Consider the following 22975-nt stretch of genomic DNA (forward strand, 5'->3'; position numbering starts at 1 on the left):
GAATAAGGAATGAAGGTAAACATGTGGGCTCAAAGGACTGATGGGGCTAGGCCTGCAGACACCATCTAAATCTCCCTCTTGTCCTCTTCCCAAGGTTCCTTCCAGTTTCCCCGTTTCCTGCACCTCTTGAGAGGGCACCCTGGTCCTTGTCACTGCATCTCATGAAAAGAAAAAAAAAATGAAGCAGATTAAAAAATATTTGAATGTTTTTGCAGTGATTAGTCATCATTTACCTTTGTCCAAAAATAATCAATACAATGCCTCTCTACTGTGGTATCTGTGACGGACTGGGATCAAATGACTTTAAGCAACATTCACGAATTCAGGGGCATTTTTTTAGAAGCCAGCACCTGAACACTTTTGAACTTGAACGCATTTAGACCTACACCTCATAACACTTTCATCAATCGGAAGATTACAGATAACTCAACCAGATATGTAAAGGCATGCTACATATGAGGAACAGTTAGCATCAAAACGAATCAAATCAATCTTATCAAATCAGTTTGTAAACATGACGTAGTTGATTTATGCTTTAGACAAATAATAACATGACAGAGCATGTAGGCTTGCAGTGAAAAGTTGCTCTGCTTTCTAATTTATTGACTGAAATTATTTAAATGTATTCATATATAAATAACTCAACATAAATATTGTACTGTAGATGACAGTTACTTGATGGCAGCCATGATTTCTGGGACTACCTAAACCATGTCTGGGGCCTTGCCATAGAGAGATTACACACCCGACTGTGTTGTCTACATTTAAATGTATTCTGTTGCCACAGTGCCATCTGTAGGTGAAATGCCATCATCTGTTTGGTTGCAAATGCACATTCAAGAGTCACCATAACTTGATTGATGCCAGTCAAGAATTTGGCATCCAAATATTGTATGTATCATTTTATTTAAAGATTCAACAGTATAGGAGTAAACACAAAAAATTAAAATGGTTGAGGCCAATATCTTGAATCAAGGAAACAAGTGGGAGAAAAATGAATTTAGTACTACTCTCTTGGTTCAAAAGTAATGATTAAAAATGTAACATGCATTGTAAATGGCCTCATGGTTTAGCCACACCAAAAAGTAATCAGATTGCTCTTGGCCCAGTGAACAAATTTTACTCACATGTGAACTGACAAACACGACCAAACACTCAAAGCATAAAAGATAAAAGATTAAAAATAATAATAATAATAATAATAATAATAAAATAGATCAGAAAGTAACTAATAGCCTAATCAGACTCTGCATCCATCACATCACATGTTATTGATCTCACTTTATGAAAATGCCTTGTTCTAAATTTTGACTCCTGCCCAGTAACAAAGCAGTCTCATAATTAACCAGTAATCATGGTGCATAAGTTGGCTGGTGACAACAGTCAGGTGTGACAGAAGGCCTGGAATAACATAAAGAGCAGGCTGATAACATTAATACAATTAATACTGATGCTTATTAACACAATCATTTAAATCCTAAAACATGTTTTTGTTAATACTAATGGTTTCAAGAGTAATTCACAATAATTCACTTACACTACACAGCTACAGATAGGCTGGGGCTTTTTTTTTAGAAGAAGAACTTGCTGGAAATTCAGTCCTTTAATTTGACAAATGAGAAGAAAAATGCTGGATGGCCAGGTGCACATTTACACACAAACAGTACAAACTAATTCATAAACCATTAACAAGAACTGACCTGGGGGCAGACATGAGCAACATATTGTACATAATCTGTGAGTTTGAAGATAGGCTGTCTTGAATGCTATCTGGCCTTAAAATGGCTGTAAATTCAAATAGAAATGGATGAAACACTTTTGCTCGAGGACCTTTAACAACAATTTCATCATTCTGATAGGACAAAATTTAAGCACAAACAACAGCATTGAATTGAGTACTCTCCAGATACTGAAGAGACAGCACTTTCTTCACAGCTAAACTCAGCCCTCTCTGAACACACTCAGCACAAATCGACATTTCTCACAGAAAATTCATCCGTTATTTCTCGGAGGTGGATGTAGACTCAATGCCACTTAAGGACTGTATTAAATCTCAATAAAAACCTCCGTGAGAGAGCGTTAATCGCAACCTCAGCACACTTTCAAGTGCTTCCCCTGATCAATGATTGGTGTAATATTCCTGTAATATTCCTACAGGGACTTACAGTGAACGGTGCTCTGCAGTGAGATTATAGTGACTAAATTGTAGTTTTACATAAGTTATCATGTATTTTATGTCATCTTAACCAGATTTCTGTGGGAGCTGCTATTTTTTTTATCTTACTGCATGATGATTTCTAGGAGACATTTCTAGAGATATGACTTGAGATTTAATATTTATTCAGCCTGTAGATTTTATTTGTTGATACTGTGAGTACTGCAGCGCCTGTTTATCATATTAGATGCCCATTTGATTTATTTCATTTTTTATTTTCCTCAGTGACCACTAGGGGGTGTTCAGATTGAAACCAATGCAGGAATTTGCTCTATTTCAGTGCCTACATTTTTATATAAATTCCAACATGATTTTAAGTGAATGTATCTTACATTATTTTCAATTATAAGGAAATTGTTGTTATTCTATTACATATTAACCTATGTGTATGGTCCTGGTGCTTCAACAGTAAATAAACACAGTCAGAAGGTTTATGTTTGAAACTGAGAAATGCTGCAGCCTGCAGTTTGAGTACTGTACAGAAAATTGAGTATCAACCCATAAAAATATCTCTTCTCTAAGTGAGATTTCCTTACAGCTAGATCAGGATTTTTTTTCATATCTGGTAGGTAGGTCATTATCCTCAAAAATGCCAAAACTCTATCTGCCAAACTACCTGTGTGTGGAGTCGAGAGTGGAGAATAACCAACCTAATCACTAACATTACACTGAACCTTGTGATGTCTAAGGATCAAAATGGACACATACACTTTAAAGGACCAATACAACAGCCTGCAGCAGGAAAATGACAAATATAAGAAGCTCATCACACAGCAGAATGATCATTTGGTCTGGTTAAGTAGGTTAACTACTAGATGGACATATACTGTGTTGTTTCAGTGTATTTTGCTTTTTACTGCTTGTTTTATCTTAGTTTATTATCATTCCTGCTGTGGCTGGGGTTATTTTCAACTCTAATTCTGGTGAGATATGATATGATTATGGTACGCTATATAGAAGTCACAGTAAAAGTAAAGTTAGTATGTGCGTTGGGACCTAAGGGGTGGAGGGGCCCATAGAGAGAGCAGGCCCTTGCAAGTGATTCACCTTGGAAATTTATCTGAGAGGAATTATAAAAAAGAAGGTTTCTAATTCAAACACAGTGCCATTTGCTATATATGTCCTAAACAAGGCAAACCCATCTACATCATGGTTTTCTTTTCTTTTTAAAAAAAATAGTCAATAGCTATCTAAAACAAAATTGAATGCTTTTGCTACGTGATCTATAAAATCAATAAATGAACTATAAAAACTATTCAATTAAATGATTAATTTCTATTTTCTTTGTTTTTTTTGTCAGCTGTGCAATGGTGATTGCTGGGTATTATGTTTGTAGATATTGTCCAATGTCAAGTCTTTATTTGTGTGGAGAGACAATACATGCACAATAGTGTGCACTAGGGCCTGTCATAACTTCCTTACGCCACTGGTATGTGCAATGACTTCAGTAGTAATACCAGTAATAGCAGATGTAGCATGTGATGTACTGGTTTGTTTTATAAAGTACAGACTATTGTATTATTGCTATTCAATCAGGTACAGTGTGGTTGGATATGTAGAGTAGCTGGTTTAAATGCTCAACTAGATCATTCTCTGTTATCATTCATTTATTGCATTGGAAATGAAATAAAATTGACTTTCAGCTTTAACTTGAGTATGTTACACACATATGGTGAATACTATACGAATTGTAGAGTAATAGTGAAGTGCTGCACACATTGTGGGGGACTATGTATTATAAGAGCTGCAGTTTCCTTCACTGTTGGAGCACCCTTAAAACTAAATGTCAGCACCTTTAATTCATAGTCAGTGTTTTAATTTCAAACCCAGTGTGCTATACAGCCGATAGAAATGTAAATGTGTCCTTGTCTGTAGGCTATAGATACAGAGTGCATTTCAGGCTGTGTATTGTGTCTTCTTTCCTGTGTGACTCCAGGTAACTGTGTCAGAGAGCAGGATTCAGGAGGAGGAGTCCCAGGTGGCATCCTGAAACAGAGAGGAAAACACTTCTTGGAAAACAAAGTCAACCAGGTGCTGATTATAATGTCATGCCGTTATAATGTCAGCGTCATTCAAGTCATTTCCCCATTAATAAGTACCTTATAGGAATAACTCCTGAGTTTTGGAAACACACTTATTTGCTCTCTTGCCAGTTAGATAAAAAGGTTGACACCATTCTCTCATCTGGCTAGCATCTGGTTAGCTTAGCGTAGCATACCATACCGAGACTGAGATTACAGGGAGTTATAACTTTACAATCAAGTCACAGCACCAAGCCAAGAAAAAGATCAACAACTGCATGTTACACCATGACAACTGTTAGTTGTTGCTCTAAAGATGCTAGTAGATGGATTTGTTATCTTCAGACTGAGACAGGCCACCTGTTTTACCATGTTTACAGTCTTTGTGCTAAACTAAGCTTACAGGCTGCTGGCTGTAGCCTTACAGACACATATGGGAAAGGTAAAGAGAATGAGCATATTCCCACAGCAAAGTCAGCAGAGGACATCGTTGGTATTAGGATATATTACATTTGCACATTTCAGAATTATCTTTTTAATGTTTTTAAAGTGATGTATTCTGATTACATGTATTCGAGCTGACTTTGTCTTTGGGAGGTGGATGTTGGGACAAAATGTGAGATAGCTACCAAGCTGCAGATCACTATTTAAGACCATAAACAACACAAGAGTTGGCTTTTAGTGAGACATCAGCAACATTTCCAGCGGTGCTTGTGACGCCAAACTGGGTATACAAGCCAAAACATGATCTTCTAACCATAACCCAGTGGTTATTGTGCAACATAGTGGCTTTTGTGCAAAGTTTCAACATATCTGCTATATAATAACACACAAATATAACCTATCTGTGGTTTGCAGAAATGTACGTTGTAACTTTTGTTGATTCCAAACAAAAGTTCAAAATATTGCTGTGTTACAACAGAAAGAACACACTGAAGAACTGCACAAACAAGACGCAGGCGTGTGAATATGCTGTATCATCATACTCACAGACATACTTTAACTATAGCATGAGTTTTATTTATATGCACATTTCTCCCTCAGAGTGAAGAAAACAGAGGACATAATGAGCAGCTGAAGGATCTAGAGGTGAGTCTGACTGTCTGATCTATCTGATGACATAATGCATAGACCATTGGTTTATGGACTGGTTTATTTTTTGTTGCAGTGTTTATCTGTAGCTGACCAGCATTATAATAACATACTTATTGTGTAATGTGAGGTTGCTCACAGGAAATGAGCTTGGATCCAAGCTGTTTCCTAGCAACACTTTTCCAGGTACACCCTTGTATGTCTGTGATCTCCACTCTTATGGAACTAAAAAAAAACAACTTTGTTTGCCTGATACCAATGATTTTTGGCATTATTCCAGCTGCTTTGAAAGTGTAGACATTGATTTATCTAAAACCTGAAAATCACCACATGTGGAGGAGGAAGGTTTCTACCTAAAAGCAATGATACACAATTTGTGTGTGTGCAGATGTTGTTGTTGGTGGGCTCCAGAGCTCACCATAGATGTAGCTTTAAGCGGTATGCAGGGGACAAGCCCCTCTCAGTATGTAGAACATGTGCATCTGTACCCGCCAAAGAAAGTAGCAGAAATCTTTTACTTTGACAGAATTAAAGACATTTACACCATGAATCAATGTAGAAAACGCACAAACAGTTGCATAAAATGTCACCATAATACGGGACATGCTCAAAATTTTCTGGCAGACGACCCTCAAACCTCCCTTTTCATCTCTGTCTCTCAGTGTTAAAATGATACCTACATCCTTGGAGTTTAGTTATCTTCAGGTTGTATACCGCTGCATCTGGGCCACATATCCAAAAACATGACATCTCCTTTCATTCTTTTAGAATTTATTTTAACATTCAGCTGATCATCTTGGTTCAGTCTGACCCTCGCCTTTCTGAGATAATGCAACTCCATAAACCATGTATCCATTTGCTTATGCAGAGCCGGGTCGAGGGAGAACCACAGCAAGGCTTTTCAGCTCCTCCTGGGTGATCCCAAGGCATTTCTAGGCCAGATGAGATATATAATCCCTCCAGCATGTTCTGGGTCTGCCACGGGGTCTCCTACCAGTTGGACATGCCCAGAAAACCTCCAATGGGAGGTGCCCAGGAGGCATCCTGATCAGATGCCTGAACCACCTCAGCTGGCCCCTTTCGATGCGAAGGAGCAGCAGCTCTACTCTGAGCTCCGTCTGGATGTCTGAGCTCCTTACCATAACTCTAAGGCTGAGCCCAGCCACCCTGCTGAGGAAATTCATTTTGGCTGTTTGTATCCGTGATCATATTTTTTGAGATAATGCAATTATTCCATTATATACGGTAAACTGTCACACATCAAAGTATCCCAGTCCTTGAACTTTAAAGTTGGTCAGGATTTTAAAACTCTTGTAACCAAAGCCTGGCGTATATCCACACTGAGGTCAAAGGAAGACTGGGACTTTGAATGAAATAACTTGATATTAAAAAGTTACTTGCATGACATGTTCAGTAAATCTAATTCCCCTAATAGTTGATACAGCGAGTAAATCAGAATAATGTTACAGGAACATCCTTCTTGTTTGGTTTTATGAGCATAGATCGCTTTCCCTATTCTGTGGTCTGATCAAAAGACGAAAAGAAGTATAGCTTTCTGTCAGACTCCATGCAGAAGCATTGCGCTGTGGTTCCTAGGACTCTGGACCAGCCGATGACTGCCATCACTGGCCTTTTACACGAGATAAAGCAAGAAGCTGTCATCGTCAGTTCTGACAACATTGCACATTCCATCACCAGGTGAACTCTTAACCCCCTCAAACTGGCCCTGAGTACGCATTGTTCACATGTCAGCACCCTTGTTGTTGACACCTTCTCTCTGCTTCAGGTGTCCTTGAGGAGAGAATTAATAACCTGCTGATCCAAGCCAATGATGTGGAAGATGAGCAGATGGCGTTGGCTCCCCACATCTCTGACCTCCTACCAGGTATGAAACACCTTTAACCCGGCAGTGAAACTGTGTAAGCTTCTAAAGAAAAATCAAAGTATGCAGCATAGCCATTTTTATACAGTCCTTTTCAACTCTAAAGTGTTTGAGGCAGTTGTGGAAACAGAGTGCGGCAGGTCTGGTTCACATTCGCTCAAGTCTTCTCTTTTAACTGCAGTTCAAGAGCCTCTGATGCACTGCTGATGGCAACAAACATTCATTACAGCATCATACCACCATCCTTTACTATAAGTAACATTCAATACAGTAATTTCTTCTGTCAGATTACATTAAAGTTTTTTTAATTAATGATGAAAGATCCATTTTAATAGCATGAGACACACTGAGACCATCCATGCTACATCTAACAAGTGAGAGCATCAATATTAAAGCTGCATTCATTGTTTTTGGCCACTTGTGGGTAGCTGAACTCCATAACAAGCTGAAAACACATTTAGCATACCAGCTGATAAAGTTGTTATGGCTAATGTGTTGGAAACAGTTAAAAACACACAGCAAAAGCAGAGCAACATTAGCATTCATGTGGAGTCATGTGTCTGGCCTCCTGACAAATGTAACAGCCCAGAACTGAACCTGGAAATAAGACAAAATATAACACCCCCCCCAAAAAATCATCTTTTTTGCAGGCCACTTGAAGGGTAGCCTGCCCCAAAGCAAGACTCTGGTCTGCACTCAGAGTGCTTGTTCAACTAGTGCAAATGATCTTTTTTTTTTTTTTTGCATTACACATTGTTATTTCAGCCACGGTTAATCTAAAAAAAAAACCCTTCATAATGGTCATAAAGATACCAGTCATTCATCTATGCTAAAAGGTAAAACTATGCTTAAATTACAGCACTGAAACTGCACTCATAAAGGTAATGAATGATATTCACATAAACACTGACCCAGGTAAAGTCTGTGTTTTAGTGCTGTTAGATTTAAGTGCTGCTTTTGACAAAGTGGACCATACCATTTTGTTACAAAGACCAGAAAGCTGGGTTGGACTCTGTGGTACTGTTTTTAAATGGTTCAAGTCATAACTTCATGACAGGAAGAACTTTGTCTTGAATGGTACCTATAAGTCAGAGCAGATGGCCATGACATGTGGGGTCCCACAGGGGTCCATTCTGGGACCTATCTTATTTAATATCTATATGCGTCTGTTAGGCCAAATCATACAAAATAATAAAGCAGCCTACCATAATTAGTCAGATGTGATGCAAATATACATATCGCTTTCACCAGATGATTATGGACCCGTAGAACGTCTCTGTCACTGAATCGAGCAAATCAGTGATTGAATGCATCAAAGGTTTCTCCAGCGCAACAGAGATAACACTGACGTAACTGTCAGGGCCACAGAAAAAAAGACATAGTGTCAGCTCTCACCTTGAATCCCTCTCTCTTATGGCGAAAAAAAAGTCAAGCAAAAAACCTAGTGTTACCCTGTACTCAGATTTAAATTTCCACAGCCACATCATCTGCCTACTACCATTTAAATAACATTGCCATAGTCAGAGGCATATTGTCAAAGCAAGACCTTGAAAGGCTCACACACACCTCTATCTCCAGTAGATCAGATTACTGCAATGGTCTGTTTAAAGGCCTTTAAAATAAACAGTTCAGAAGCTTCAACTTATTCAGAATGCCGCTGCTAGGGTCCTGACAAAAACTAGGAAATATGATCACATTACTCCAGGTCTAAAGTCCTTACACTGGCTACCTGTAACTCAGATTTCAAAATCTTGCTGTTCGTGTATATTACTCTGTGGCTCAAAGCCCAAATATATCTCTGACATGATTGTGACATATGAACTTTCTAAGACCCTGAGGACATTTGGGGCCGGCCTACTGAGCATCCCAAGAGTTAGAATGGAACATGGTGAAGCAGCGTTTCGTTATCATGCAGCATGTGATGCCCAAGCGGCAACATCCAGGGTTGACAGCGAGTGAAGCCAATGCAGAAGTGCCAAAAATTGCAATTCATCGACTGGCCATTTGAGGCTGGGTCCAAAACAGAGCGAATCCCCAACTTTACAGCTAAATGTTTTTACAGCCTGGTATAAAAAAGGTTTTGATCTCTATGGCTTATTTTGTCATTCATGACAACTTTACGGGGGTGATTTTTTTTTGTAACAATTCCATTTAAATGTTATTAAAGCTTAACATTCTGCATAATTAAGGACGTGGCCACTTTCACTGACAGGCTGTCAGCTAGGCCCAGAGACTGTGGCTAGGCCTCACTACAGGCCACTCAACTTGACTTCCTTACTGTGCTGGAGCCTGCTGGCTGAAGCCTTTCGGAGTTTTTTTTTGTGCAAATATTGGATAAATAATAAAGCTTGTTGTGCAGATAATTGTACCAACTGACCGTCCAAGACACCAGTGCTCCAGTTTTTCAGTAAGTGACATTGTATTATCATTTTATTTCAATGTTAGCCTTAATTAGCATGTATTGTTGTTTTTCTGGCTTCTTAGCTTAGCTCTTATCTTGCTATCTAGCCACGGCATGTATCAAAGTTTTTACAGTCTATGTTGATGCCCCTCTCACTGTCTTGGGCGATGTTCGTCAGGCAGCTGGCTGACATGGGAGGGTCGTTGCCTTGATTAAGCTCACCTGGGCCTTCTGGGCCATAAAAGCTGCTCCAGGTGTTAAATCACTCTCTCCCTTCCGACAGCAGATGTCCACCCTGCATCATTGCTTTATGGTTTTGCACCTTCAACACCTCCACACCACACCTGACACAGAGCCATGCATGGCTTTCATACTATTACTGACTTTGCTGACCTACACACTCCATTATTTGGTTAAGTCAATCTTAGTTTAATATATTCTGGTTGTTGTTGTGTTGACTCCCTACTTGTCACATCCACTGAGCCAGTTTGTGACACAGCAGAAACCTGGAATAACCTCTCAGATGATGTTACACAACCGCGACTGACCAGTTTTAAGTCAGAGCTAAAAACGTTCCTTTTTCACACTGCCTGCTCCACTCTGTAATGACTGCACTTATTTTTAACTCAGTTTTAAATCATTTTAAATTATATTTTTATCTTTGCAGCTCATGTCTGCACTTTTGTTATCTTTATTGGAGATTTGTTTCAAATTGTACATTTTTTAGTACTAACCTTTACCATTTAGATTTTTTCTCTTTTATTGTTAATCTGTTTCCTTTATGATTATGTTTTATATTTTATTGCTCCCTGCAGCACTTTTAATTGCCCTGGTGTATGACATGTACTGTACAAATAAAGCTGCCTTGCCTAGCCTAAAGGGACAATGTGCTATTTCTCTCCAGTGGCCAAATTCCCCTCCTTCATTGGCCACAGTCTGATCTTAGACACTGTTAAAACAGAGCACATGATGTGAGCTCAAATACCCGAGCTGATCCAAGCACTTATCCCTCAGCGCTCCCTACATAACTCCTCGCCTCTCCAGAAGGCAATACTTTAGCCTGGGGTTGACAAACTGGCTACCCCCTGCCCTGGACCCTCCAGCTGCCAACAGTCAGGGATTTTCACCCTGCAGAAGTCTGGCAAGTGGGGTGGGTGAGGGCCGTGAGGATCACTGGGTGGTATCCTATTGTGTGCCTGCCGCCCAAACGCCACAGTATTGCGTTACCCTTCTTGCCTCATCACGGCACTAAAATAACAGCAAGGCTTTGTCTTATTAAAGCCCTTTGTTTCAGTAGCCATACTAATGTGTGCCCACAGTACGCACACATCTTAACTATGTGTGCACATTAATACACACAAACAATGCCACATGTACATTTTGGATTAATCTCTCGGGGATTTCAGTGGACCACCAACCACTATTCTCAAGCACACACATTCACTACCTAACATGGACTTAGAAGACTCACTGATACAGCCATGTGTTCACGACCCTATAAACATATGACTGACAGGAATATAAAAATCTCTTGCATTTCTCTATACTGTTTATTTCCTCATTTCTTGATAAAAAGTTTCAAAAATCAGAATGAGAAAGCAGGCTGGCTTCTGTCTTTGGAAACGTTTATTAGACGAACATGCACAGACAGAAGAAATGGAAACTCACTATGAGAACTATAGGCAAGTGGTTTTGAATGTACAAAATGATAAGGAAAAATAATTTAATTGATCTCAGATGAGTTTGGGAACATATTATGGATAAAGCAGTAAGGGAGCTCACTGTGTTGATGCTGTATACTGTGCGTTTCTGGGGTCTGGAAGACGTTTTGTTTTAACCTCCTGTGCTCTTGAGAACTGAACAGAGACAATGCAGCCAACATAAAGACGCACTGATAAACCATTGTCCATATCTCCATCAACAGCAGCGGGCCAGTTTCAAGTCATGTACGACGAGCATTAGACGGACTTTCTGTTTGACGAAGACGCTGACACAAAGGTTTACTCCTGGTCCTTTTCCTCTCCGTGGGTGATGATGTGAACCAGGTTCTTGTAGTCCAGGTTCCCTGCTACATCTGGGGGGAAGGCAGCAAACATCTGCTCCATCTAATTGAGAAAAAAAAACAGATATTATCATCACTTTTATCAGAGCTTTTGCCCTTCACAGAAACAATAGCCTAGCATGCAAAAAAAGGTTTGAAAAGGATTCATTGAGGGGCTTTTTGTATGAAAAAGTGTCTGACGTGGATGTAGATGATTGTCATGATGACGTTTATCCCTCTGTGCTTTTTCGGACTCACCCACACGCACAACACAATTAGCCATAATGATGACAATTAGTGTAAAAGGACCACAATTTACCTCCTCAGGGGAGAACCGGTCTGCCTGTGTTGTTAGCATCTGTGTCACACTGAACAGGAAGAAAAGAGAAAAGGACAGCGTATCAGATTTCGAGGTCTGTGTTCACGCTAAGAGGCAATGTGCAGGTTGTGAATGAGTCGTACAGAGATGAATGATCACAGTCAGACTCAGACGCAGTCGTAAATTGTGAGTGAAAAGCTTACATAAGACTCTTTGGGGTACATTTCCATATTGCAATTTGATATAGTGTGAGCAGTGGAGTGTTTCTGGTCACTTACTAATCCTTCCTCAGCACACCTTTCCCCTCAGGGTCAAAGACTTTAAATGCGTTGAGGATGGTCTCCTCTGGATCAGCACCTAGATACATTAAAACAGTCAGGAAAGTTCTCAGAACAGATTTAAAGTAATTCTCTATTTGCACGACTTAGATTTGGTTTTAAATTTATACGTTTAATGCATCCTCACCTTTCAGCTTCTCACCGAACATGGTAAGGAAGACAGTGAAGTTGATTGGGCCAGGAGCCTCTTTGAGCATCTCGTCAATCTCTTCCTGTTTCACATTGAGACGTCCTGTGGCACCAAACATGAACAAATGACACAAGCAGATTCAGCTTGTATCATGAAAAATGTGGACCATGAGTGTCGTTGATGTAGGTGTTTTCATTGCAGCTCATGATTACTCATCAAAAACTATCAATCAGATCTCTCTTAAAAGCGCACCTTTTCAGAATTGCTTTATCTTGAATCAGTTATGCTTTTTGCTTTTTTTTTACTGTCTTTTAGCAGTACATACCACACTAGTCCATCTTCCTATAGGCGACATAGCCAGCCGCCTAGGACAAACTCATTAACTCATTAACTCACAGCATTTTGTAAGACTGAACATGGGGGATGTGGACATACCTAGAGCAGCAAAAGTGTCCCTCAGATCATTTTTGTCGATGAAGCCGTCCCTATTCTGGTCCATGATAGTGAAGGCCTGAGGTCGACACACAGGAGACACAGTACCCATAAATGAGTCTCTCATGAACAGATTGCAGCTGCATGTTTTTAGCCCCCTTCTCAGAGAGAAAAATCTGTCACACACTTTCTTTTGACTCTCTTTCCTCCTCTTGAATATTTTGTGTGCCATCTTGATAGACGAGCACTGTTAAGTATTTATAACCTGCGTCCCCGCCCCCCTCTGAGGTTTATCCCGGCATCCAGGGCATGCCCAGCAGTTTATCTGAAGCCTAATCACTGATGACACAGTCTGGATGTTTGGGCATCACTGACCATCATACCAGCATACCACAGGCCTCACTGCTGCCAAGCCAGGGACAGGAAAATAGACAGGTGGGCATACTACAACGATGAACAATGGAAATGAAAAGACAGAGGAGGACGTAGAGAGGAGAAGAAATAGAAACTTCTGCATGTGTCCCTGTGTGTTCTGAAGACAGACACACTTGAATGATGGTGAGCTAGCATGCATATTCATGCGCCATTTCCACAGTGCTCGTGTCGTTCCCAGCCAAATGTAAATCAATGGAGGAAAAAACAATCAAGTCGAGCTGCTTTCACCTCTTTAAATTCCTGGATCTGAGCCTGCTCAAACATGGAGAACACATTGGAGTTGGCTCCCTCTGCCGTCCTCTTCTTGGCTTTCTTGGGGGCCTTTTGGCACGAAGAAAGAAGAAGAGATGAGGCAGACACGGCATGGCAAAGCTACATGTTAGACAACATCAGTAAGAGGGATTGCATGGCTTAATAACAGAGAGCTGTGTTAATGAGGTGGATGATTGTTTTTGGGCAATAACACAACTGCATTAACATTAGATATTATCCCATTTCAGAATCCTTTAGGGAGCCAAACACTGATTATTTGTCCGTGAAAAATATGTTGTCTGTAATTTAGCATTCATTAAATGTAGCCTACATTCATTAAATGTAGTCTACATAGCAACACATCCACTGTCTGGTGATAGAAATGAAACCTTTACATCAGTAAGCTACTTTCAAAGTTCTTCACAGAAAATCTTGATGTTGCAAAATATTAAATATCAATGGTTTTAAATGATGCACATAAGCAGATAAGAGTAGTCAATTTTTGCACCCATCTTTCCGCTCTAAACTCAGCATGCTTTAAGCAAAACAAACAAATAAACAAAAAAACTCCTTGCACCATCGAACAGCATCCCACACACAGTGACTTACCATGGCTGAGCAGCTGGGAGGTCAGACCAACAATGATGCCAGCGAACAATGGGGAGACTGTGGGTGCCCTTATGTAGCCTCAGCCCTCAGCTCCACTGGATGATATTTATAAACTATGTCCTCTTTAGGAAGTGACAGGTAAATGATGCTTCATACAGCACATACAGTATTGCATACTCGAGCATGGGCGCCCACACACACACACACACATACACAGTGGACAAAGAAACACACACACACACAGTGGACAAAGAGATTGGAATAACTGGTTTAGAATATCAAGAGCGGACTGAAGGTTAAAGCACTTCATCACTTTAAACTGTCCTCTGTCCTCTGATCAGTCTTGACCACGCAAACAACACACAGGCAGGTATTAACTCCATAAAAATGATGTTTATCAAGTCTGCAGTTGCTTTTCTACTTTGTCTAGATGATTAGAAAAATGTGCTACTGCCACCCAGGCTGAGTTCAATCTTTTAAGGTCCAGTGTGTAGGATTTAGGGAATCTATTGGACAGAAATTGGTGTATAATATTCAGAACTATGTTTTCCTTGGTTTATAATCACCTGAAAATAAGAATTGTTGTGTTTGTCAACTCTGAATGAGTTGCTTATATTATACATCTCCTCTTTGTTCCTACAGTAGCCCAGAACGCACAAACCAAACACTGCCTCTGGATTGGTCGATTCTCCTACATGCTTGGCACACGGGAGAAGTTTCAGGTCTGCAGCCTCACCGCCAGATGACACTAAATCCTACACACTGCTCCTTTAAAAGCCTTTTTGAACAGAACTTTAATAAATCTCATTAGACTCCATCCAAACTCCATGTTTGACCATTCAAACTGGACTTAAAGTTAGGTGAACAATATTAAATGGAGTCTACCCCCACCCTATGGCATTAAATATGTTAGGAAATGTTACATAACTGCTGTTGATGTAGGTGGAATACAATATACATATCTTTAGCATAGAATCAAAACATTTTTTACATTTTATAAAATGAGCAAAATGTCAGTCTCATACCATTAACAGCTGCCTCAGCTGCAGCAGGAAGGTTTGTCCGGTCAATAAGATTCATGCTCAGAACATTTACTCTCAAAAAGGTGCTCGGATTTATGAATAAATGCTGCAGAACAATAGGAAATTATGCCCTATTTTTTAACAGGAATACTTCACCCACAAAATTATTATTTGTGTATCAGTTACTCACCTGGTGTTTTGTTGAATTTGTGAAGAAAATGTTTTATTGACATGCCTCTGGGTGAATCAAGAATCCAAAAGTGGCAAATATTCTTGATGAATTTAAGTGAAAGGGGTTCGTGTTAAACAACAGCAGAACTATTTTAAACATCCGTGCGTTTGAACTCAGTGGAATGAGCGAGCACAGTTTATGCCAGCTCTGCTGCACTACTCCTATGCATCAGTGATTTCAATAGTAAAGTGTCTGTGAAAATGCATGAGTTTGGGAAGTACTGGCCATAAGACTGGCTAAATATGACTTGGATTGCACTGCACGAGTTGTGTGAGAGTTTGTTAACAGAATGTTGGTGAAGATTCTCAATCATCCAGGTCATAGTAATGATGAGAGTTGAAATGATCCCTGTCTTCATTTGATAAAAGACATTGCATGAAATCAGCAGCTCCTTTAGTGTAATATATTGACCTGTCACCAGTCACATATCTCTCATGCTTCATAGCACAGTATGACACAGCATGCATTGCACAGTTTGTGTGACTTCATTGATTGTTTAAAAGGTAACTGTACCATTCTGTCCATGAAACAAATTAACACAGGGAAAACATTGAGATTTTCATTTTTCTCCACTTGTCTCCTGATATATCAATTTCTAATTTCTCCTTCCGTTTTTCTTGTTTCATTTTGTCTATTTGTGTCACTAAGAACTTCATGGACAACAGCTATTTGATTTTCTACGATCCTCATTCTATGGTTTTTCAAAATAAGTGAAACTAGGGGATGGAGGCCTACGTCTTCTGTCAGTCAAATTTGTCTTTAACCATGATTATTGTGCTTTCTGTCTCTTTTTTTGGCAAATTAATTACACTCAAAATACAAGTGTAAGGAGGTGAAGAGAGAGTCTGCAACCATAGTGGTATAAAAGTGTACAAAAAGTGGTATAAAAGTGTGTAAAAATGGCTTTTGTCTCCCTCCCTCAAAGCCATCTGGTTCCCTTTTTCAATAAGATCACGCTACAGGGCTGCTACAAAGTCCCTTCTTTACGCTGCCTTTGCATCTTTACAAAGAACTAAACTGTGGTGGCATCATGCCGCTCCAGTGTGTAATTTAAGATAGCATGTCAGCAACCTGGGTGCAAAAAAGGTGTGATGGGTAACACAACATACGCATATAACGTATGCGTTGGCAGCACTTTCTAAACAATAACAATGGCATTAACGTGGCGATAACAATCATTTACTGTCCCTGTTATACGGCGGCTAGTCTCATTCTCTGCTCGGAGGGTAAGGAGCTCCTGGATCTAATTTTTTTCCTGAATTTGTGGACATTTCAAGCCTCTATTCTTCTTTGAGTTAGCTGCTAACTGCTATCAGCTGCTTTTAAAATCTCCAAGTAGAGGGTTATATGCATAACACGTCATCAAAACGTCATTCCCACCCCACCCATGGTCCCGTCCTGCCAGCTGTCCCTTTTACACAGACATTATGAGCGCTGTTACTACCTCTGCTGCTCGCTTAAAGGCGAGACAAGTCTGTCCCCTCATTCCACGATCGTACCTTTTATACTGAACGTGAGGCGGAATAACAGCATGATATTTTCCGCCTTAAACAGGCGGTGTGAAAGGGGCTAAAGTGAGAACAAAAAGAAACAGAAATGATTTTAGAGATGCTTCATTATTTATTTCCATCATGTGTGTTAATAACATGATATCAACGTTCATTTTTAAGTATCATGGTTTTTGTCAATACCGGTGTATCTCGACATCACTGATTCTAACCTGAAGGTAGCAGAAAAAAATGTGGATGTGGTAAATCATATTTTTGGAAGAGATCTTTTTAAATAAGCGATTCCATCGTCATTGATAAGATGTCCAAATAAAATTAGGCCTTTTTGTTTCCAGCAAAAAAAAAATTGTCTTGTCGGGTTTAAATTCTGGGTGTGGTATCATCTCCCTGGAAGCTAACAGATCTTCTTTGGATGTATTTTTCTCAAGATATTTATAGAATTGTTAACCCAGATATTCTCTGTCCTTTTTGTAACACTTCCTATTGTTCCTAAACCTATAGTTACAGGTTGACTTTCTATCTGACTTCTATCAATCTCCATCTGACAGCTGAATTTTATTACATCCAAGTTCTAAAAAACTGGGCTTGTGCTGCCAGATAATCATTTAGAAGATCTGGTAAGGCAAAAACATTAACAAAGAAAAAAACATTACAAAACAAAGGATGTCTTGTGTCTACTTGGCACACTACACTGGTGTTGGCTTTAAAGGGCTCGTGAAACTAAGTGCGGCGTTGTCAACAGCAGTAGGTGCAACATACTCAAGTGAGACACTGCTGACACTGAACACGTTCTTACAATTTGCTGTTGCACCATTAACACGTCGCCCAGTGTCACTTGTGGCTCCCAGGTCAAGAAAAGTGACAGTCTGTGAGAATGAGCTGAATGAGTCGGGGTGAAGAGGCGAGGCGGCGGGTGTGTGATCTATATAAAGAGAGGCGCTGAAAGCCTCTCTGCTCCCAGTCCACTCCCTGTCAAATAAAAATCTGGTGATGAACTAACAGCAGATGTCACTGGTATCATCTCGCAGCATGGTGCGTACAAGGAGGTCAGAATTAGACCAGTTATTGTTGCAGATGCTATTGTTGAAAACCTTTCCCCCCCTTCAGCTCTTCTCAGTTTCGGATTCAAGCTGCAGCTACCGTGACTGGAATGGTGGGCCATTGTCGCGTTGGCTGAGCACTGGGATCAGGCGCCTATAAATAGACTAACCTCTTCTAACACAATGGACACAGACAAATGGTCATTTCACAGGGAGACTCAAGTGTGAGTGGAGAGTAGAGAGCACAAATGATAAGGGTTTTAAGTATGACCACTTTTCTTTTCCCTCACATTACAGAGTGAATTAAGAAGGAGTTCTGTGTCTGCGGCTATAATAACTTAACAATTAAAGGTTATTACATGGGTTCCCACACCTTTGACATCAAATTAAATTTTTCAAAGACTTTCCAGACCCAGTTCTCTCAGATTAATGGACCCAATGCAGCACATGGTTCCTACAGCTTGAGGCAAGTTAGATTTAAGACTTTTTAAAGCCACTCGGAATTAAATGTAAGACCAATTTTAGACTAATCAAAACTGAAGAAAAAAAAAAACATGAAAAACATGAACTGTTATCAGTTTCTTAGGTTTAGAGACAGTTTTACCCAAGTGTTTGTTGTAACATAAAACAGGACTTTTTTGGGAAATGCCCAGTGCTTGTTGGCAGTTTTGTGTTCACACTCTGCATGTGGGATTCCACTGCCTTTATTCCCATCATACTGAGTCTGGAAACATTTTTAGCATAAGATATACACAGCCTCATGTTTCCTTGTACTGGTTTAAGTCATGCCTTAAAATTGCAATTCCCACTTCCCCATGTTGTCCAGGGTATAGTGACAGCTAGTGAATCCTCTGCTCTGAATGTCCCAGCTGGAAACAAAATAAGAGTATTGTTGGTTACGTTATCCCTAATTCATGTCTGAAAATCCTTCCTTGTACGCTCCACGCTGCTGCAACACTTTTAAAATGTCTATCATGCTTAATTTTATGATTTATGCTGTTTTTTTTTTTTAAACTTTTTATTTCATGTTATGATTTCTTTACGATTCAAGATCTATGGTTTTGAATCAGTTTGTTCTTACTTTAAGACTTTTGAAAGACTGAATCCTGCAGCACAGTCTGAGACATGGATCAAGGTTTATTATTGTACAACACAGAATCAGAAGCAGGCTTTAAAGAAGCTCACAGAAAACAAAAAGAGAGAGGCCTGAATGTGTGATCACTTCTCAATTGTTCTGTGGTGCAGTAATGAAGACTATGGTCTCTTGCCTTCTCTAACACAGCACAGCAAAGCAATGAGTAAGTTTAGTGATAGAGACAGATGCCTAAATTACCCCAAAAGCTATTCTTGAAAAAATATAGAAGCTCAAGCATTTTCAATGGCTCGTCTCTGTTTATGTCTATTTTAAAAAATATTTAAGGCCTTTAAGAGATTTCAAGGACTCATGGGAGCCCTATATTACCTGCCCACAGTCACACACACACACAAGCACAACATTACGAGGCAAAGTAGAAGTGAAAGACAATGGTTATAATATTTAATATTCTGTGACAAAATCTCTACAGGGAACGCTAATAAAACATTTGTTAGCAGACATCAATATCATATCCAGCGTTACGGCATTATGATTCAGGATCTTGTGAACAGAAATTAAAAAAGAATATAAAAATAAAATAAAGCAGGATGGGGAAACCCTTTTGTATCCCGTAGAGGCCAGTGGGAAAACTTGTGCAATCTGTAGCACTGGGTGCTTTTTGTTGAACGTCTGAGACCAATGAATCAGTTCTATCCTCTTGGCTTAAATACATTCAGGAAGAGTTTTCCACCTAAAAGGAACCATGGTGGATCCAGAGAGATGAAGGAACGTCCTCCTATTGAGCGCCCTACTGTTAACAGACACACTGGGCAAGTTAAAGTGTGATTTATTATATTATATATTCTAAAAACATCACTGAAAACCACAAAAGTATCTTATTTCCATATATCAAATTATGATACATAGAAATAAAATCTTCTTGAGGCTCATTTATACTCCCTTTACATACGAAAATAGAAACGTTCATTTCAAACTTGACCATCACTTCCACGCATCCTTTGTGTTGGCATAGAGGGTGGAGTCAACATGGCGATGGGGTTGTAGACAGCAATGGTTTGTGAGTACATTAAATATACTGACGTGGACGGAGAACTCTTTTCGCTATATTACCGATTCTTTTCGTTTCAACATTTTTAAAATGTCTTCGTTGTGTCCTACTCTCATTGTGTCCTCTCTCTTGTTTGGACTATGCTACACTGCCCCCACGATCTTCAGTGGTTCAGAAAATGTGCACAAACATGGACGAAATGAACGCAGAGTACAGACAGAAGGCTCCGTCCGTGTCCGTACATAATGGTGAGCATAAATGAGCCACTAGTCAAGCATAAGCACTTTGACAACAATAGCCAAACACATGTGGATGGATTTTAAGGTTGGACTGTTTAACTTGCCAAGGGTGCCTTAATAAAAGTAAAAGAAGAGACTGAAGTAATTATACTCGTTTGAATTTACTGTGCAAACAGGTAAGAGCTAAAAGAAAATATACCTTATTCACGTGCTTCATCATCAAATCATGGAATAAAAATATAATCCAAATGAGGCAGAAGCAGAAGACAACACTCCGTTTCATTTCAGATATACATATCCATGCCATTCACGAATCAGAAAAAAAAAAAAACAAATATTATTTTCATCTTCACCTTTAACAATTTTGGGTTATATACAATATAAGTGACATTGTACAAAAAGAAATGCTCAAGTACTATGTTGTAAGCTTCAAACATGATCTTTTTTCCCCCTCCCTCCTGTCATATAGTTCAGCACTGAGGTTTTGCCTTTGACAGATGGAAGTGCATACACGAGTTGGATCCAGATACAATCACTCACTTGATAAAGGATGTTTGGACATATTAAAAGAATACTCATTTGACATTCAAGAGGACACGTTATCACTTTTTTCTTTAACAAAAATAGACATGGCTTATCCAGCCTTGAAATTCCTTCTCAATATATATAAAATTATGTCTTGTCTATTTACAGTCAGATAGCATTCTGAAGGATTAGAAAGTCCTGCCGGGGATTGTGGGTAGTGCAGTTTTAGTGTCAACCTATCCAAGGGCAGACAATCTTGTTGTGTGTGGTTCAACAGGGTGGGAAGGTAGGGCTGGGTATCGCTACTTGATACCTTTGACCGAAATAACCCAGTACCAAGATTTATTGAAACCTCTGCAGTCAAAAGATACCATGGAAGAATAAAGAGAACTGGATGCAGCGAGGCCCCATGCACTCCTGTGTAAGTGCTCAGTAGTGCATTAAGTTAAAAAAAGTTCAACTTCCCAGGTAAAAGATTACCTGGATCTTCCGTAGTGTTGGCCCCAGAGAACAAGCGCACTTCGCCAGCTGCCAACTAACTTGAAAGGGGGTAAAAATGATTTAATGGTGCGGCTCTTCTAGACTTTAAAAATGTTATCAGACTGAATTGATCAGATCCCAGTAAAGAAATGAGTCGATTTGCAGGTGTTGTGACTAGGGTTGGGTACTGTACTAAATTACATCGGTATTACCAAGTTCCAATTCACGTTGAATCAATTGGTGCTGAATGTTGGTACTGAAGAACACAACTGGGTGAGAATGTCGAGCTCAGACAGGAAGTGAAAGCATCGTGAAGTGCCCCAAAGCTGGGAAGCCGCCAGCGGAACTCCATGGTCGGCTGCCCAGCTTGGGGGCTTTTGCTTTTCACCTCCTGTTGTCTCAGACAGAAACAAAGGAGCTCCGTGAAGCCCCCGGGTTCAGAAAGGATCCATCAAGTGCCCCAAGGCTGGGACGCCAGCCACAGAGCTCCGTTGGCTTCCCAGTGAACCCAAACCATCGCTGCAGCACAGATAGTGTCGGTCTGTCTTAAACAAAAAAAAATCCCTTCTGTTTGCATCCCTTTAAGAGTCACTGTGACTGATGATGATAATAATAATAATAATAATAGTGTAATACTGTAATATTTTCTGAGACAGTTACTGTACTGTGAAAATCTCATACCACTGTAACCCTAATTGAAAAATGTGTTGGTATTATCCTCACTTTAACGATACTGGTGTTGGTACTGGTATTATAATTGTAAATGATACCCAGCCCTACAGGGAGGGTTTGGTTACTTAAATTTTACTGAAATTTGTTTGTGCTCCAGCTACGACCACCGCGACTAACTGAAGTCTCAACAGAAGACAGATTAGCAGAGAATGATTGTAATTAGCTGATAACGATTGTGTGTTGACATGTCAGCGCGGGGCTGGAGCCTGAAATGTTGTTAGCTGTACGGGACTCTGCTGCCTTGATCTGTGGCTACTGTGGACAGAGCGGAGTGTGGAGAGGAGCCAGATGTATTAATACTGCAGTTTGAGTGAACGTTTGCCATTTTCACTAGTGACTGACTTGGTAAATATTGTAAGATAAAGTTGCTACGGCTGTGCTTATCTATCGTAGTCACTACTGTCTGGAGTTAACTGAAACTAGCAAAACCCACCGAGTCAGGGCTGAAGTTGAGAACTCATATCCCAGATTTTGTTTTTAAAGAAGATATTATCAAATCGAATTACTAATCCCTTCTCAGAGTACAGAGCGCATACTCAAGAACACCGCTAAAAACCCCGCTCAAAAATGGTTAAATATGGCATTTTGTTGACCTTTATTGACTCGAGTCAGTTCATTGAGAAAAATAACCTGATTCCAATGACATCTATTTATTTGTCTCGTTCTCTCTCTCTGTTCTGACGGCTACGGTTGTTTTCCTCTGTGGGTTTGTCAGCTTAGATGTCAACTCATGTGTGGCAGTGTTTCATCATGAATTGGTGACACTCTCACTGGTTCGATGCTCCCTCCGTTCCCTTTCCAAAGATGCTTCTCTCTGTCCATGCTGGGTATGTGTGGCTCTGCTGTCTCTCAAACAGATGATTGGTCCCATACCTGTGGGATAAAG

The 22975-nt window shown here is 39.8% G+C and overlaps 2 protein-coding genes across 6 annotated transcripts in view; both read right to left on the reverse strand.

The window, feature by feature from the left end:
• Positions 1-11215: 11215 nt before the first annotated feature.
• Positions 11216-14273, reverse strand: myl2a (myosin, light chain 2a, regulatory, cardiac, slow). The gene is made up of 7 exons (XM_049587130.1): positions 14168-14273; positions 13535-13627; positions 12875-12950; positions 12437-12541; positions 12250-12328; positions 11972-12020; positions 11216-11716 (listed from the first exon to the last, which is right to left on the reverse strand). Exons 1-7 carry the CDS (start codon positions 14168-14170, stop codon positions 11612-11614), a joined length of 510 nt encoding a protein of 169 aa, XP_049443087.1. The 5' UTR covers positions 14171-14273; the 3' UTR covers positions 11216-11611.
• A 5205-nt stretch (positions 14274-19478) lies between these two features.
• Positions 19479-22975, reverse strand: part of cita (citron rho-interacting serine/threonine kinase a) — a 50731-nt gene continuing 47234 nt past the window's right edge. For all 5 annotated transcript variants that reach the window (XM_049582892.1, XM_049582869.1, XM_049582883.1 and 2 more), the window contains one exon: positions 19479-22962. In XM_049582892.1, coding sequence (XP_049438849.1) covers positions 22939-22962 — 24 coding nt within the window. In that variant the 3' untranslated portion in view covers positions 19479-22938. The remainder of the gene's footprint in view (positions 22963-22975) is intronic.

The sequence above is a fragment of the Epinephelus fuscoguttatus genome, linkage group LG1 (genome assembly GCF_011397635.1).
Source record: "Epinephelus fuscoguttatus linkage group LG1, E.fuscoguttatus.final_Chr_v1".
Lineage (NCBI taxonomy): Eukaryota > Metazoa > Chordata > Actinopteri > Perciformes > Serranidae > Epinephelus > Epinephelus fuscoguttatus.